Genomic DNA, 18,319 nt, shown 5'->3' with positions numbered 1-18,319 from the left:
ATCGTCCAAATGTGCGTACAATCGGAAAAATTGTGCAAAAGTTTGAGCAAAGCGGGTCTGTAGGAGATGTGAAAACACCAGTGCATGCTCGTACAGCTCCTACTGCAGAAACTATTGCTGTTGTTCGCGATAGTATGGTTGAAGAGCCGTCCACCTCACCTCGTCGTCGTGCCCAACAATTGCACCTCTTACGCTCGTCGTGGATGAACCTTATGCATAAAGACTTGCATTTACACGCTTACAAGGTGCAATTGACTCAAGAACTAAAGCCTCTTGACCATTTCAAGCGTCGTCAATGGTAAGAATGGTGGTAGGAAATGGCAACAGTGAATGACCAATTTTCGAAGAAAATTATCTTCAGTGATGAGGCATATTTTCACCTCAGTGGATTCGTCAATAAGCAGAATTGCCGCATTTGGGCGAATGATAATCCAAGAGTGATTACCGAAAAATTAATGCACCCACAAAGAGTGACTGTTTGGTGCGGTTTATGGGCCGGCGGCATCATTGGGCCGTATTTTCCCCAAAATGAGGCCGGTCAGGCAGTTACTGTGAATAGTGTTCGCTATCGTGAGATGATAACGAACTTTTTATGACCCGAATTGGAAGATATAGATGTGGACGATATGTGGTTTCCACTTGTTACACAGCTAACGAAACAATGGCTCTTTTGCGCGAAAAATTTGATGGCCGAATAATCTCACGTCGCGGCGATGTCAATTGGCCGCCAAGATCATGTGATTTGACACCGTTGGACTTCTTTCTTCGAGGTTATTTGAAAGAAAAGGTGGACGTCAATAAGCCAGCAACAATTCAAGAGCTAAAAGATGAGATAATTCGGCACATTAACGGCATAGAACCTCAATTATGCCTCAGCGTCATCGAAAATTTCTACCATCGGATGGAGGTGTGCCGTCGAGGCCGCGGTGGCTATTTGGGCGATATTTTGTTCCATACGTAATTGAGCCTTACCAATATTATCATAATAAAGAGAAATGACAATAATTAAAAAAAAATTGTATTTTGTTCAAAATCAACACCGGCCCTTGAAACTTAACCACCCTTTATATAAAAAAAATTTAGTTCTACACCAACTTAGACCGCTCGATACTTGCTTTCAGCCATATCAGTGGGAAGATTAAACAAACCACATTTTTTTTTTTTTTTCAATATTTATTTTTATAAAATAGTAGTTTTTATTGTTATCCATTTCATCATTACGCCAAGTTTTTGTCTCTTGTAATCATTTTGTCTTGGCTCCTGATTCTTGGTTCTTAAATGATTCTCATTAAATTTATTTCATTCGTAAGTTTTCATAGCTTAAACGAATTTTACTTTAACCCTTTTTTATTTAAATCTAATTTGCTTTAAATTAATAGTATATTTGTTGTTGCTGTTGCAGTTCTTGTTGCATTTGTTATTTGAGAAAACGGAAAAAACTAATGTCATAGTTGAATGTGCTTTTGTTGTATTTACTTCGACGCTAGTGAACGTACACGTATGTTTGTATGTTTGTTTGTATGTATGCTTCAATGAATTTATTGTTTTTTACAATGCCGGTTATTGCAATATTGATTAATTTCTTACGTTTTATTTCTTGTATCTCAGCATTCGCTTACGCTAAGCTAAATCTGAATTATTCTCATCAGGGATTTGTTTTTTCTTTCATTCGCACTTACGGACTAATATGCACTTACAGGTTATGTACGCAAATATATTTATATGCACGCATGCGTGTATGTTTGTATGTATATATATTTGAATGTGTGTGTGTTTATTTAGATTTTTTTATAAATATACTAATTTTCAAAGTTGAATATTTACAATATTTTTATGTTTTATTTATTTATTCAGTTTTTTGCTGAATTTTTATTTGTTTTTTTGTGTCACGCTTTCCTTGTTTTATTTCTATTTTAACATTTTGTAATTTGTAGTGTTTGTTACTTACATATTTAATTATTCATTTGCACATTTTCGTATTTGCTTGTTTATCTTCGGTGCTAAATTAAATTTATTTACTTTTTACATCTTTTTTTATTAATTTTTTTTTTATTGAGCGCACAAGAATTCTCTTGACATTCAGTCATTTTGTCAGCAAAACTATTATACATCAGCGTTGAAAGGTATAAGAATATAGACTTAATGAGGTACTTTCCAAAAAATTGATTTACTTTACTCTGACTAAAAACGCAGATAGCAAACTTTTGAAAATTTCTTTCTAGTTCAGACAATTCGGACACACTATATTTAAATAGCGCCATAAAATTTTGAATATTAAATAACTATTTTCTCAAAGATGTTTTTTTTTTTAAATACATACTCTATAAATTAATGAAAACATATATTAGGTGCGCAACTAAGTTCTCGGTGTTTTTTTTTTGCTGAAAATACAACTTTATTCTGAAAAAATGGTCACAAGTGAATCATTGAAAGTATTGCCCGTCACGGGCTACTACTTTTTCTCAACTTTCTGGTAGATCTCGTATGCTGTCGCGGTAAAACTGTTCATCTTTTGAGGCTATCCACGAATCAAGCCATTTTTTGATGTCTTCATATGAATGGAACTGCGGGTCATCTAAACCATGTGCCATCGATCGGAACAGGTGATAATCGGACGGCGCAATATCTGGAGAATATGGCGGGTGCGGGTGAGGTAGGATTTCCCATTTCAGTGTTTCCAGGTAGGTTTTAACAGGTTTGGCAACGTGAGGCCGAGCGTTGTCATGCAGTATAACCACTTTTTCATGCCTCTCTGCGTACTGCGGCCGCTTCTCGCGCAGTGCTCGGCTCAATCGCATCAATTGAAGTCGATACCGATCCCCAGTGATGGTTTCGCTTGGTTTTAACAGTTCATAATAAATAACACCAACTTGGTCCCACCAAATACATAGTATAACTTTCGCAGCGTGAATATTCGGTGGAGGCGTCGACGTAGAAGCATGACCTCATGACTTTCTTTTCTTTGAATTGCTGTAGTGAATCCATTTTTCATCACTCATCACGATGCGATGAAGAAAGTCCTTCCTTTTTTGCGACTGGAGCGTTGTTCACAGGCGAAAAAACGACGTTCCACATCCCTTGGTTTTAACTCATAAAGAACCCAAATCCCCTGTTTCTGAATCATTCCCAAAGCATGCAATCGCTTGGAAATGGATTGGCGGTAACTCCTAAACTGAAGCAAGCTCTTCTTGCGTTGAGCAGTGCCTCAGCAAACCTCAGCGTCTTCGAAGGTTTTTGATTTCCCTTCACGTGGACGGTCGTCAACATTAAAATCACCGTCTTTGAAGCGACGGAACCAATCTCAGCACGTTGTTTCACTTAAGGCAACATCTCCACGAACTTTTTGTGGCTCTCGATGCGCTTCAGCAGCCATTTTTTTCGAATGAAAGAGGAAAATCAACACTTCCCACAAATGACGATTATTCGGCACAAAATCAGACATTTTCACAAACCCAAAAGTATATGACACCAAAACAAAATCACTAATGTGTCGAAGCAGTTTGTTTACCATATGTCTTATAATACGTTCACATATAAGTAGATGATCTACTTTTTCGCGCTTAACTCAAAATCCGTAATTAAAAAGCGCGATTTCCCATACAAAATTTCTCTCCCAAAATCTAAGATTATAAAATAATCCTAGATAACAACGATACTTTTCGACACACAACTCTGTGTTTTCTGTTTTTTTTTGTTTCAAAATGTCAGAAACATCATCAAAGGCGGCGTCGCACCAGTGGTATGTGGGGCATGCTCCCACTAACGCTATAACATTCCTCCTCCTCGGCTAATTTCTACCCTGGGACCGCTGTAAACATTTCATCAAGGTGGAGCCGCGTTTATGTCTATTGACACAACCAGGTACCTGCGTCCAGGTCCTTCTCTTGTGCACGTATGGAGATCTTACGTCAGCGATGGTATCCACTCCCCCCACTGCTTTCATACGTGGTTCTGGAGGAAATGGATCATCGGAAAATTTGCGATATCGCAGTATTTACGAACTATCGTCTTGTCTTCTGTCTGATATTATTGTGAGTGATTGACTCAAGTGGCTGTGTTCGTCGTCATTCTGTCCGAAAACAGTTCATCTCCATTTCGAAATTGCAACTGTAGCTGCTGTTGCTGGGTCTTGCGCTCCCATTCGATGAATTGGAGTCGTAGCATAATTTTTCCAGCAAACGCTCGAACCGCCACCCATTTAGCACTGGATGAGCGCATGTCCTGTACGATGTCATTAGGACTAGCTGAGTGTCCCAAAACCCTTTCAAGTATTGCACGTTCTCGTGCGAAGCGATCACAATGAATAGCCACGTGTTCCGAGCTTTCGATTGCATTAGGACAGCTTGGGCAAAGTGTTTTCTGTGTTATCGATAATTATTCCGAATGTAAAGAGAAACATCAAAATAAAAACTAAATGAAATGGATGCCGGCAAAGAAAGCAGGTCTGTAAACATAAATCTAATACAATGTTTGTTAAATATTATTAGTTAGGGATTCGTTTTACAGAAAAAAGCGTGTGTCCATAAACGTTTTGTCCTCTTATTACTTATTATAGGTAAAATGTAATATAGTAGAATATCCCATGCGCATTGCTGCCATAATTTTTTGCAACCTCAGTAAACCGCGCTTACGGATTTGCTCCAACTGTATATTATAAGCAGCCAATTGCGCAATTAAATTAATTATTGCTTCTATTTGCCTCTTCTTCATATCATTAATAATACAAGTAATTAAACCAAACCAAAACAAAACAAACGAAAATAGTCCACCAAACCAATTTCTATTCAATAAACCTTTCAAAACTGTCTTGACAGCTGATTGTCAATTTTGCAGGTAATCTGCCATATGTGAAAAGGCAGATTAATTTTTGTGGATTTATTGCTAATCACTGCATATGTGAACGTACTTTTGCACTTTTTCTAAGAATGCCATATCTTCGGAGTATTCGAACACAGGCACTTCACTCGCAAACGAACTGTCAGTTTTCGCTCAATTTTAAATGACAAGCGCATTTCCAATAGATGTAAAAAAAAGTAGCTGGCTTGTTGTGCTGGTGTTTTCACGGCGTGAACTTTTTCACTACTTTGCCGTGAAATACATACGAACTTTCACGTATATTTCACGGCAATGCAATTTTTCTAGGTCTTGACAGCCATTTCACGGGAACACCGATTCAGTACCATGCGTTAAAACTAATCTTAAGAGATGAGCTTATGATTTTTTTTCGTGTTTTAATACAATATTTGCAGCCTGAAATTCCTTGGGATCGAAATATAATATTTGACATACATGATAAATATATTTTTAAATTCTTTTTTCGACCAAATGCCTACCATCCTCAGTTTAGCCAGTTTAGCACTCAAGCACAGGTTTGAGCAAATTTATTAAAAAAACAACACTAAAAAGTTTATTTTTTTAATTTAATGCATTGTCTTAGTAAATATATGTACATAAATATCAGCAGAATAAGTATGGAATATAAAAAAATACCTTTACAGTTGTTTAAGGGAAATTTATTATATTTCATATATTTTTTATTCGAAATTAAAATTTACATTTATTTGAATGTATTAGCACGTATTGAGGTGCCAAAAATGCATGTTTCAAAATACTGAAAGCCAAAAGCACAAACAATTTCTCACGACTTCGCCATTAGGTGGGTTTTGAATGCATTCTTTCACAAATAAAAAATATTAAAATGCACCGAAACATTAAATTTCTATCTATCAAATCAAATTAACTCCATGTCGGAGCTAAGCAAATATTAAAAGCACTTTTTCAAAAGTATTTGAAACTATCGCAATGACAGTCTAAAATAGTAATACACAAAAAGCTTATTTTCGGTTTTTTTTCCAGCTTAATACAAGGTGGCGCAAAATTAATCATCCAATTAGGTTTTTGAATAACTTTTTTATTAAGGCACCTTTCTGGTCTAGAGACGTGAAAATTGAGGGAATTGAAAATTGAAACAAGACAATCGGTATCGTTATTATTCATTAGATCAATTCTTTATTTACAAAAAAAAAAAATTTTTTTTTCAATGATATTAATAAAAAAAAATTCTTCCCCTGACGTAACACATGCCACTGGCGTAACTGATTGGGCTGCTCAGGTACGTCTGAAAAAAACAATTCGGTCGATTATTCGGGATCCTCCGCTACATCAACAGCACTGGATGGCTGTAGACGGTTTTATCTCCTCCCTTAATCCTTTCACAGGTAGTGGTCCACTTTATGGTATCAAAATGGCACGTAAGTGCTACTTGTAGTGTACCTGGGTACTCCTGCCATCTTACCGACCTACCTACCTACCATTCGGGATCTCTGGCGCTCTGGTTGAGTTCACCAAAAACATGCTTTTGAGCAGATTTATGATTGCAACCCTAGGGACCTCAAAGATCAAGAAAAAAGTTAGCAGAGGCGGTGTGCTGTCCTCTCTCCTATGGGTGCTAGCATTAAGCTTCTTGCTAAAGAACCGAGAGGAGAGAGGACAACACATCGTAGCATATGCGGATGATGTTGCAATGGTAGTAAGAGGGAAATTTCCCTATATACTTAGCAAGATTTACTAAACATGGTTGAAAACTGATCAAAAGCAAATGGGCTAAGCGTCAACCCCAAATAAAACTGAACTCATCCTATTTACCAGGAAACATAAAATTCCAAATATAGCTCCCCCGACTCTAGGTGGAACGGCACTGTCATTCAGTGATGAGGCCCGCTACTTAGGTCTAATACTAGACAGAAAACTAAGTTAGAAGGCAAATGTCGAAGATAGAGTAAAAAGAGCGACAATAGCACTCTACTCGTGTAAACAGCTGATAGGACTAAATTGGGGTATTTCCTCATCTATCGTATATTGGCTTTACACAGCAATTGTCAGACCAATCCTAACATATGGCATACTATGTAGTATGGTGGCCGGCTTTAAATAAGTTATATATTAAAAGAACCATGGTACAAAGAATGGCCAGTCTTTGCATCTGCCGGGCTTTTAGGACTACACCCACAGAGGCACTAAATATTATGCTTAACCTTTTACCAACAGAGCAATTCAGTAAGCAAACAGCTGCCAAAGCAGCTCTCAGACTAAGAGAAATCGACCTACTCAGAACGAGCCAAAGAGGACACTCTTCAATTTTAGAAAAATTCCCCTGCATTCCTGGCACAACGGATATCTGTAAGGCCAAGGATATCAACTTAAATAAATCCTTTGTCACAGTATTTCCTTCCAAAGAGGAATGGGATAACGGGCTTATTGTTAAGAAAAATGATATAAACATCTACACAGATGGCTCAAAACTAGACAAAAAAGTAGGTGGAGGGGTTTACTCCGATAAACTCGGAGTATGGCAATCATTTCACCTACCTGATCATTGCAGTGTATTTCAGGCGGAAGTCACTGACATAAAAGAGGGACTTACGGTAATAAAAACGAGAGTATTATCCACAAATGAAGTCTTCATTTACTCGGACACTGAAGCGGCAATACAAGAGCTTGAATCTGAAACACACTCGTCAAAAACAGTTTTGGAATGTTTTAAACTTCTAAATGACGAATCTAAGTGCTACAAAGTGCACTTTATGTGAATGCAAGGCCACAGGAATATAGCAGGAAACTGTAAGGTGGATGAACTTGCTCGAACCGGTACAACGCTCGATCTCCAACCGAATAAGGCGCTGATACCCATGCCTATAACCACTTGTAATTTACTTATAGACAGGGAAACCCTCAAAAAGGTAAATAAAAGCTGGCAAAACCTCACAACATGCAAACTAAGCAGACAGACATGGCCGAACTGGAACAGCGGTCGATCGAATATCTTGTTAAGATTTAACAGAGAAGCTATAAGAAAAATGATAGGCGTATTAACTGGTCGTCTTCGATTTCTGTAGAAGCTGTCTTAATACAGAAGAAGAGGAAACAGTCAGACACCTTTTATGTTAGTGTGATAGCTTAGCTATGAGAAGGCTGCGCACTCTTGATACAGCATTTTTAACCGATGTAGCAGACATAGCCCATCTAAAACTAACGAAGCTCTGGTATCACAATGGACCTGCGAAAGGTCTAAGTGTGTCGCTACGACAACCACCCAACCTTCCTACCTACCTTCATGAGGAGATGTTTCGCTATGGTGGGCAGCAGATTTACAAAAAAAAATGTTTCTAGATATTTTATCTGTTTATTGGAAAAACAAAAAAAAGGATTTTTTTCACGTTATCTCTCTTTAAAAAAATAGAAAAATTGATTATGAAATTATAATTCTGCTACCCGCGAGGGCCACAAGTCGACTCAATAACATATTAAAAATTCAAATCAATCGGTTCCGTATTTTTTTAGAAATTACCAATGCCAACTCGGGAAAAAATAGTTTCGAGAAAAACACGGTTAACGCGCTTATACCTGGGCGTCGTACTCCAAACTGGTATAGTTTTAAAGGACTGCAACGTCTAAACTGCAACGAATTTCCATATAAAAAGTTGCAAGTATATTTTTAATAGCACAGGGTGGGCCAAATAAGACTTACTAATGTTAAGCAAAAATAACTTTTTTATTTTTTGACATATTTATTTTTCTCTTTTTGTAGGTTATAATTGAATTGTTGGAAATTTATTATGGAGCCCTACAGTACAACACAACGCGTCAAATTATCGAAATTTTCTATTCTTGTCAACGATCAATTGTTTTAACGCAGCGTAAATATCGGCAACATTTTAATCCCAGATCAGCTCCCACAGCTTTCGTGATTAGAAGTTTGGTCGGTCGTTTTGAGGAACTGGGTTCAGTGGCCGACCGTCCTGGACGAGGTGCCCATCGAAATATTCACACTAAAGACAACGTGGAAACTCTACGGCAGAGTGTTGCAGTCGATCCATCTGTCTCAACTCGCCGCACATTGATTTTTTAAATAATGTTTTGATGTCGGATGAGGCGCATTTCCATTTAAATGGTTATGTCAACAAACCAAACTGTAGATTGTGAGGCTCTGAAAATCCAAGGGCAACACACCAACATCAGTTGCACCCATCTAAGTGCACTGTTTGGTGCGGTGTTATGGCCACTAGAGTTATCGGTCCATATTTCTTCAAAAATGAGGATGAAACGCCGGACTCGATTTCAGGAGCTTCTTACAGAACATTGATTGAAAACTTTGTGCGGCCAATGGCGGAGCAGTATCTTAATTTGTAGTTTCAACAAGATGGAGCAACTGCGCATACTGCTAGGCAAACTATGGACCTGCTGCGTGAAATTTTTGGCGAACGTCTGATATCCAAAAATTCAGATTTCCCTTGGCCACCTCGTTCGGCAGATTTGACTGCGCCCGCCTTCTTTTTACGGGGATATTTAAAAGACAAAGTGTATCTTAATAATGTTATTCATATTCCATTACACCACGGAAAACGCGTTAAAAAGAGCCAATCTTTGTATCGAGAAAAATGGTGGACACTTGTCTGATGTAATATTTCATACATAATTTCCATAAAATATATTCAATGTATAAAAACAATTAACCAAAATAAATGATCATTGCAAAAGTTATTTGTGTTTAGCATTAGTAGGTCTTATTTGGCCCAGCCTGTACCTGGGCGTCGTACTCCAAACCGCTCTCGTTTTAAAGGGTTATAACGTCTAAACTACAACGAATTTCAATATAAAAATTTGCAAGTACATTTTTGAAAGTATAAACTATCATAACATGAAAAAAATCGATTTTTTCGAAATTCTAGACCAGAAAGGTGCCTTAAATAAAAAAAAATGATTTGAGTGATGCAAATCTTCATTTTGACATTTACCCGCTGCATTGCTTGTCTCTATGATTGACATATGACAATTGGCGCATACACCTCTGTTAGGTATTTGGCCGAGCTCCTCCGCCTATTTGTGGCGTGCGTCTTGATGTTGTTCCACAAATGGAGGGACCTACAGTTTCAAGCGGACTCCGAACGGCAGATATTTTTTATGAGGAGCTTTTTCATGGCAGAAATACACTCGGAGGTTTGTCATTGCCTGCCGAGGGGCGACCGCTATTAGAAAAATTTTTTTATTAATTTTACTTTCACCGAGATTCAAACCAACGACCTCTCTGTGAATTCCGAATGGTAGTCACGCACCAACCCATTCGGCTACGGCGGCCACCTACCGGTAGGGTGATTAATTTTGCGTCACCTTGTATATGTGCGTTTAAAATTTAATTAATTTGAAAAAAAAGAACAATACTACAAAGCATATTTAGACAAAAATATAATTACTTTCGACATACATACATACATACGAGCATATGCATAGTAATTTTTTTCAAACAATTTTTATATTCACAGTTTTTTTTCGTTACTAGTGAGCACACAAAAAAAACACACACACAAAATATTTACGTAAAAAATAGAACAGGCAAAAGTCAACTAACAAATTGAGTAATTTTTATTTTATTTTTAACTTTTTGCATAAAAGCTCGCAAACTTATCCACGATAAAATTATTCTCGTTCAGTTCCTATTAATTATCACTTACCACTACATACATACATTTTTGTGTATTAAAATACAAAAAAAAAAACTAAAAATAAACACAATAAAGAAACATAATATTTTGTATGACTTTATGTGCTTTTAAAAATATTTATCTCTTAATTTTTGTATGCTTGCATACAAATCTATTTATTCTAAGCTTAAATATTTAAAATAATGAGGCATTCACGAAGCGAATTTGAATAAAAATATAATATCTTTTACTTATCTTAGCAAATTATTTAAATATCAGGCGAATGTGTTTTTTGTTTTTGTTTTTGTTTTTTGTAATGCTGTAATAATGAGTAATCATCAGAGGCGAGCTGCTACAAGGAAAGAAGCCAATGCGGTAAGTTGCTTCAAGGGAGTTTAAAAGTTGAAAACAAACAGTTAATTTGACGATAAACAATTTTCATTAAGAAAAATGCATCCTTTTTATGAAATGTATAAGAAAAAAAGCTGTACATATGTGAAACTCGGAGTTTAAAGAGTCGGAGTCGAATAAAAAATAATCAAACCCTTTGTTTGGGTATCTGGCGGAGCTCCTCCTACTATTTCTGACGTGTGTTTTGGTGTTGCTCCACAAACGCGCAGACCTGCAGTTTTAGGTCCCAGTCTCATGCCGCCTCCGAACGGCAGATGGCTCTTTATGAGGGTTCTTTCATGGCACAAACACACTCGGAGATTTGCCATTGCCTGTCGCAGGATGACCGCTTTAGAGAAAACTTTTTCACGTGGTTGGAAACCCCGTACACTACCGACTAGTAGTCACGCACCAACCCACTCAACTACGGTGGATGATCAATATTCTATATGAGTATTATTTAAAGGGTGGTTAAATTTCAAAGGTTGAATGTGAACCACACTTAAACGTCAAATTTTTTTCTGCATTCCATTTGACACTTTTCAATTTCTGACTAACTCAATTTGAGCCATGGAAAGATACACAATCGAGCAATGCGTTAAAGTTATTCAGGTTTATTATGAAAACGGGCGTTCAAATCAAAATGCATATCGCGCACTTCGTGATTTCAGTGATGAGGCACATTTTCACCTCATTGGATTCGTCAATAAGCAGAATTGTCGCATTTGGGCGAATGATAATCCAAGAGTGATTGCCGCAAAATCAATGCACCCACAAAGAGTGACTGTTTGGTGCGGTTTATAGGCCAGCGGCACCATTGGGCCATATTTTTTCCAAAATGAGGGCCGGTCAGGCAGTTACTGTGAATATTGTTCGCTATCGTGAGATGATAACGAACTTTTCATGGCCCGAATTGGAAGATATGGATGTGAACGATATGTGGTTTCAACAGGACGGTGCCATTTGTCAGACAGCTAACGAAACTATGGCTCCTTTGCGCGAAAAATTTGATGGCCGAATAATCTCACGTCGCAGCGATGTCAATTGGCTGCCAAAATCATGTGATTTGACACCGTTGGACTTCTTTCTTTGAGGTTATTTGAAAGAAAAGGTGTACGTTTATAAGCCAGTAGCAATTCAAGAGCTAAAGGATGAGATAATTCGGCACATTAACGGCATAGAACCTCAATTATGCCTCAGCGTGATCGAAAATTTGGACCATCGGATGGAGGTGTGCCGCTGAGGCCGCGGCGGCCATTGGCCGATATTTTGTTCCATACGTAATTGAGCCATACCAATATTATCCTAATAAAGAGAAATGATAATAATTTTCTAAAAAAAATTGTATTTTATTCAAAATCAATACCGGCCCTTGAAACTTAACCACACTTTATAATTTCGCATCAATTTGGCAACAATGTCAAGCGACATTACCCGAAAATGTATCAGCCTCTTGAAAAAGTGTACAAATTTCTAAAGAAACAACAGCAAACTGAATTTAATTTCTTTAAGGTAGTAGGAAAGTAGTCTGGTCAAATACTCATTTTTTAAGGTTTTTTTAGGGATTTTTGTTTTAAGAAAATAAAATTCGATTGTTTTGAAAATACCTTTTTTTAAAGTACGCCATTTTGTTATTTTTCAAAAACATTTTCCCATTGTAGCACCTGCGAGAATGGCAAGCCTACAGAATAATAATCAGTTTAACTTTTTCGTTTCAGATGCCCTCAAGAGCCATGATTCAATTATTAAAGGTTCGCTCACTAGTGACACTCGATTGTTGACACTCCGTTACAAAAGGTCGCATTTAAGAAGGGCAAAGAAAGTGGAAAAATTAAATACCTTATTGGTAAAAATGGTAGCAAAAAAGTTTTGTTTTTACTTAAATTATAAATGGTACAAACAGAAATTGCCAGGAATGATATTAAAAAATAAGGTTATTAAGTTAAGCCCAGACTGATATTTTGTGAATTAATTTTTAAATTGAAAACTCAACACGAAGTTGGAAAGTTTTGCCAATATGACGCTATTATATTACATAGGTATTATGTCCCTAATGAAAGCCTTTCAGAGGAGAAGCGAACTCATCATTAATTTAGTTGATTAACAAGCTGTGAACATACTCAGGCCTTGCTTTACTATGTTATGCCCATGTAAGTTTGGAGGCGCGATTATTCTTACATTCCTACTTGACAAACCACCCCGGGTATGCAACACAAACTGATAGAAAATGTTGTTTGTTATAGCGAAGGCTTTTCGACAGGCAATGGTACACCTCCGAGTGTATTTCTGCCATGAAAAAACTCCTCATAAAAAACCATCTGTGATTAGTTACATATTGCTAAATGAGCTCTTGTTGGTAACTTATGCCGCTTTAAGGTAACCTCCCCAACCTGTATTTGAAAGGCATCGGATTCAAATTGTCACAACGTCCATCTTTCACATTCATTGCCCCAAAAATATGTTCTATGATATTCTGATTTAAGCTGTATGTCAGGATGTTTTCCATATCGTTTTGGTTATGTTTTTGAAAACGAAATATTTTTCCTACGAATTTTACTTTTCTTCCACTTTTGCTAAAAATTTCTAGAGTTAGCAACCCAGTGTCTTGCTAAGGGAGTCGATTTGTCAAGAGGGAATGAGAAAGCTGCTTACTGAGCAAACCTTTTATTTTTTAATCATAGTGAAGAGCTAAAATCCTAATGACAAGTCACCTATCTTTTTTTCAGACGCTTACTTTGACTTACAAAACAATATGTCAAAAAAAAATTAAAATTGTTTTTGTACACTATTTAATGTCAATAATAAAATACTATAAAATCAAAACGATCGCATTTTATTTTCTTAAAAAAAAAATTCCTAAAAAATATCTATAAAAAATGAGTATTTGACCAAACTACCTTAAGGGGGCACGCCACTGCGAAAATTCAAAAAAATCAATTTTTTTCTTTTGCATAAATTGTTGGTATAACTACTCGAAAAAATGTGGTAAAAATTTTAAAGCGAAATTCGCTTTATTCCCAATTCTATTCGCACTTAAATGAGCGACCGTCGGTTCGGCCCCGTAGCGCTTACGATGCGACGTTTTATTTCAAACGCGTTTTTCTCGAAACGACTTTTTTTGATACGGTGGCAACGATTTCTCGGATCCTAATGAACCGATTTTAAATTTCTTTTTTTCGAAATTTGTATTATCGCATTGGCTATCGTTGTACGTAGCCGATTTGCAAAATTTTGAAAATAACTATTTTTTTGGGCCTGTTGAAAATAAAAAAAAATGGTGAAAAACACACATCGAAATTCAAATCACCATCATTTTGTCAAAAAAAAACGGCTAAGTACAACGATAGCCACTATTGATTTCAGATGATTATTCATTGCTGTATCGCTGCCACCAGATGACGCCATTTTTTTTTAACTCGTTACGTTTATTTACATAAATTTATCAACTTTCAATATTTTTTAATAACAATTTACATCAACATAGTTTAAGACATATATAATAACTTCCTTTTTGTCCGATCCTCGAATAATCATTCCAGCTTACAAAAAAAAAATCCCAAAAATCGACTATTTTTTGATCCCCCACAGTAGCGTTCCCCCTTAAGTGCTTTGCAAACATATACAGTACGCTTTATTTTTGGAATGCACTAACAGAAATTCGAAATTTGTTATATTACACATAAATAGAAGTCTTTTTGAAAACGAACCGGTTTATGAAAGCGTTTTTCTTGCTGCCTTTCAATGCACTCTAGCTTTGGTTATGGCGTCGGTAAAGGACTGAATACTCACTCTGTCCCCTCCCTTACTATTCTATTTCAATTTTTCAATATGTACTGTGAGAATAGTGAAAGTTCTTAATTATAAAATTTGAAATATTTTTCGCTCTCTTCCACAATTTATGTATGCATACATTAATATATACCCATATATGTGTATTAGGCCGGGGCGATTTGTGGGTAGGCAAAAAAATCGCCCATTTGCTCTGTGAAATTCATATTCTAGGGATCAAAATAAGAAACTTTGCCGAAGGAACCATACCTCTAAAACGAATTCTGATGTCCCCCAATTTGGATGGAACTTTTTAGTTTCTTTTCTCATGTAAAGGCCAAAAATGGTGATATTTTGAAATGATTGTATGGGGAACCCCCCAGGGGAGTTCCAGGGGGTATGCCACTGGCATGGGTGGATCGGCCGTCCAAAGTTAGTGGGGGTCGGTCATACATTTGGACTCGATTGGAGCACTCTAAATGAGTCAAAGTGGGATTTTTCGTTCGACCCAAATTGCGGGACATCAGAATTCGTTTTAGAGGTATGGTTCCTTCGGCAAAGTTTCTTATTTTGATCCCTAGAATACGATTTTCACAGAGCAATGAGCGATTTTTAAATCGACCCGCCCTAATGTGTATGTATATATCAATGAGTGCACAACTTGGCGACTTTCCTTGCTAAGCGCTCTCTTTTACAAAACCATTTAGTCTCTATTAATTTCTAATGCAGGTCCAACATTTTATCTCATTTTAATGCGTTTTTCATTTCTTAAGCTAGCAAAACAGATTCGTAAATTTAATATCTGCTATATTTTAGGTTTTGAAAATATTACAAACTTTCTCCTTCTCGCTTGCCTTACAATTTTTAAAATGTTAAATTTTTATTCATTTAATTACAATTTATTTTTCACTGTTTATTTTAGTTCATACCCATTTAATAGCAACGCATTTCATGTATGTATAATTAATTTATCAGTTATTTGTAATTTTGTTTTTTTTTTCTACATTTTATATCAATTTTCCTTTATAGTCTTTTTGACGTGTTTGCGTTTTTTAGTTTAACATTCGCATTGCTTATTTCGCTTTATATAATTTTTAACAATCCTTTTTAGTTGTCTGCTTCGGTAAATTTTTTATATCAATTTTTCTGCTTGCTTTCCATTCTATTAACTAAATATTTTAGTATTTCGCCTTTTTCTTGTGTTTTTGGTCCCAGCTATGCAACCGGGTTCATATTCTCATTTTTTCCTATGCTTACAATCTTTTTCACTATTTCATTTTTAATTTTTAGTTTTGTTCATTTTGATTACTTTTATGCTTATTTTTGTGTGTTTTGTATATCAATTAATTTAAAAAATATATATATTTATATTTATATTTATATTTACGTGTGTATTTTTTTGTAGTGTTTTTTGTTTTTGTTTATCTTCTTTGTCTCGTTTTCTTTTGTTTGTTTCTTTTTTTTTTTAAATAATAATAATTAGCATAAAAAGTACATTTACATTTAATTTGAGTTCATTTGATTTTTGTGTTGTTGTTACTGTGGTTTTTGTTGCTGTTGATTTTTGCTGCTGTTTCTTGAGCGTTTGCGGCGCCAGCGTCTGCGTCTGCTGTTGCTGCTGTCAAACTTTGCTGTTGGGTGGGCGCGCGGTCGCCTCATACGCGCCCCGTCCCAGCGCGGCATAAGCGTCTGCATACAATTCTGGATTGTGCAGCGAAGGCGGCCGATTATAATTTGCTGGTTGCGGAGCGACGGCTGCGCATTTGCATTGAAGAGAAAAGTTGAGAAAAGTTGAAAAAAAAAACAAAATGTAAGTTTTTTTTAATATTCATAATTTAAATAAGCTTAGAAAAAAGTTAGTGAATATTAGTTCTTCTTCAGCATTCATTCAACAAAATTAAATAAAATACATACATACATACAAAGCTGTTAGTAAAATAAAATAGTTGCTTGCGAGAGAGTGCAGGTCCATTTAAATTGGGCTTTTGGTGGTGGTTGTTTGACAAAGTTTCAACGCATTTTTAAGAATAGCTTCGCCTTTTTTTCTGGTGATAAACCGTTCACTAGACAGCGCTAGTTTACGGGGTCGGGAAAAATCCTAGTCATTGCGGTAACGTAGAACCGGCTGCCATGGAATTCCCTTCTTTTCTCTGAGTTATAACTTCTAATTTTAGGCGGACTAAATGAGTTTAGGACGAATATTTAAAAATATATATTTTCCAAATATGTTGTTGTTGTAGCAGTAACTTTGCCCTGTCAGTGCAGCGTCATCACCGGCCATCTTCGTCTAGCTAATCTAACGGTAGGCCCAGGAAACTAGCTGTTTCGACGGATTGGGTCCAGAGGGAGAGGTGTTTTAGATCAGTGCATGTTAAGGGGCATGTGAAAAGGTGGTTGTGTCGTGCGGAGTGCCACACATGCTGGACATATGTTTTATATGTCGGGGTCGATTCTCGATAAGTAGGAGTTTAACCTGCTACAATATCCAGAACGTAATTGTGCCAAGGTTACGCGGGACTCTCGGAGAAGTTGGAGCTCTTCGTCTGCGATTGGTGGTGGTTGGACTCCGATAACGGCATTCAGGGGTCGGGAGCTTAAGAAGGTGGTGAGAGTCTCCCGATGAATGTCGTTTATGGGTTGCCTGTACGCTGTCCCATCCAGTAGCTATCTGTTCGTTTTGTCTAAGATCTCGTCCGCGTAGTTGAGGAAATGCATCCTGATGTGCCTGGGAGGTGGCTTAGGCTCGTGCAGGTGTCTGCATGGGTGAGGCCTGCGGTAACACCCTAGCAGACTCTGCTTACTGAGCAATTTGTTATGCTCCTTAACAGGCAGCATAAAGACCTCATCATGTAGGTGTTGTATTGGTGACATCAATAGACATCCTGTCGCGGTCCTTATGGCAGTGTTTTGGTCTGTAGCTTCGTCAACTGCGAATTACTGATTCAAGGAGACCAGAAAGGCACAGCAGAATTTAGAACCGATCGGCCTATTGCCTTGAAAGTCGACAGCAACATTTCTTTGCCTTTGCGCCAAGTGCTGCTCGCAAGCGACTTGAGGACCTTGTTGCGATTCTGTACTTTAGTGGCAATAGCGGTTGTGTGCGCTGAGAAGGAGAGCAAACTGTCGAAGGTTACACCCAAAATTTTGGGATTGTTTACCGTCGGAATTTGTGTATCATCGGCTTTCACTTTGAGTTATAGCTTAACCTCCTTTGTCCAGGTGGTGAAAAGGGTCGCCGTGGATTTTGTGGTGGAAAATTGTAAGTTCCTCGCAGTGAAGAAGCGAGAAAGGCAGGCGAGGTAGTCGTTTACCTTGGAGCATAGGCCATCAATGTAATTGCCCGACGCTATTATCGTGCAGTCGTCGGCGTATGAGCCCAGGGAGACTCCCTCTGGTGGCTGGGAGAGTTTCGAAATATAGCAATTGAAAAGCAAGGGTGAAAGGACACAACTTGCTTTATTTTCCAAATATCGCCAAAAGCGTTTCAGAAAATACGAGGTGTGTCCATTAAACATGGAGACTTATAAAACGTTCACATATAAGTAGATGATCTAGCGTGATTTCTCATACAAAATTTCTCTCCCAAAATCTGAGATTATAAAATAATTCTAGATAATAACGATACTTTTCGACACACAACTCTGTGTTTTCTGTTTTTTTTTGTTTCAAAATGTCAGAAACAT

At 37.0% G+C, this 18,319-nt stretch overlaps 1 protein-coding gene across 1 annotated transcript in view; it reads right to left on the bottom strand.

Moving 5' to 3' along the window:
* Positions 1–1,157: 1,157 nt before the first annotated feature.
* Positions 1,158–18,319, bottom strand: part of LOC128864712 (uncharacterized) — a 130,863-nt gene continuing 113,701 nt past the window's right edge. The window contains exon 10 of the mRNA XM_054104463.1: positions 1,158–16,391. Coding sequence (XP_053960438.1) covers positions 16,258–16,391 — 134 coding nt within the window. The 3' untranslated portion in view covers positions 1,158–16,257. The remainder of the gene's footprint in view (positions 16,392–18,319) is intronic.

This window comes from Anastrepha ludens, chromosome 5 (genome assembly GCF_028408465.1).
Source record: "Anastrepha ludens isolate Willacy chromosome 5, idAnaLude1.1, whole genome shotgun sequence".
NCBI classification, from domain to species: Eukaryota; Metazoa; Arthropoda; class Insecta; order Diptera; family Tephritidae; genus Anastrepha; species Anastrepha ludens.
This window is presented reverse-complemented; position numbering and strand designations above follow the sequence as displayed.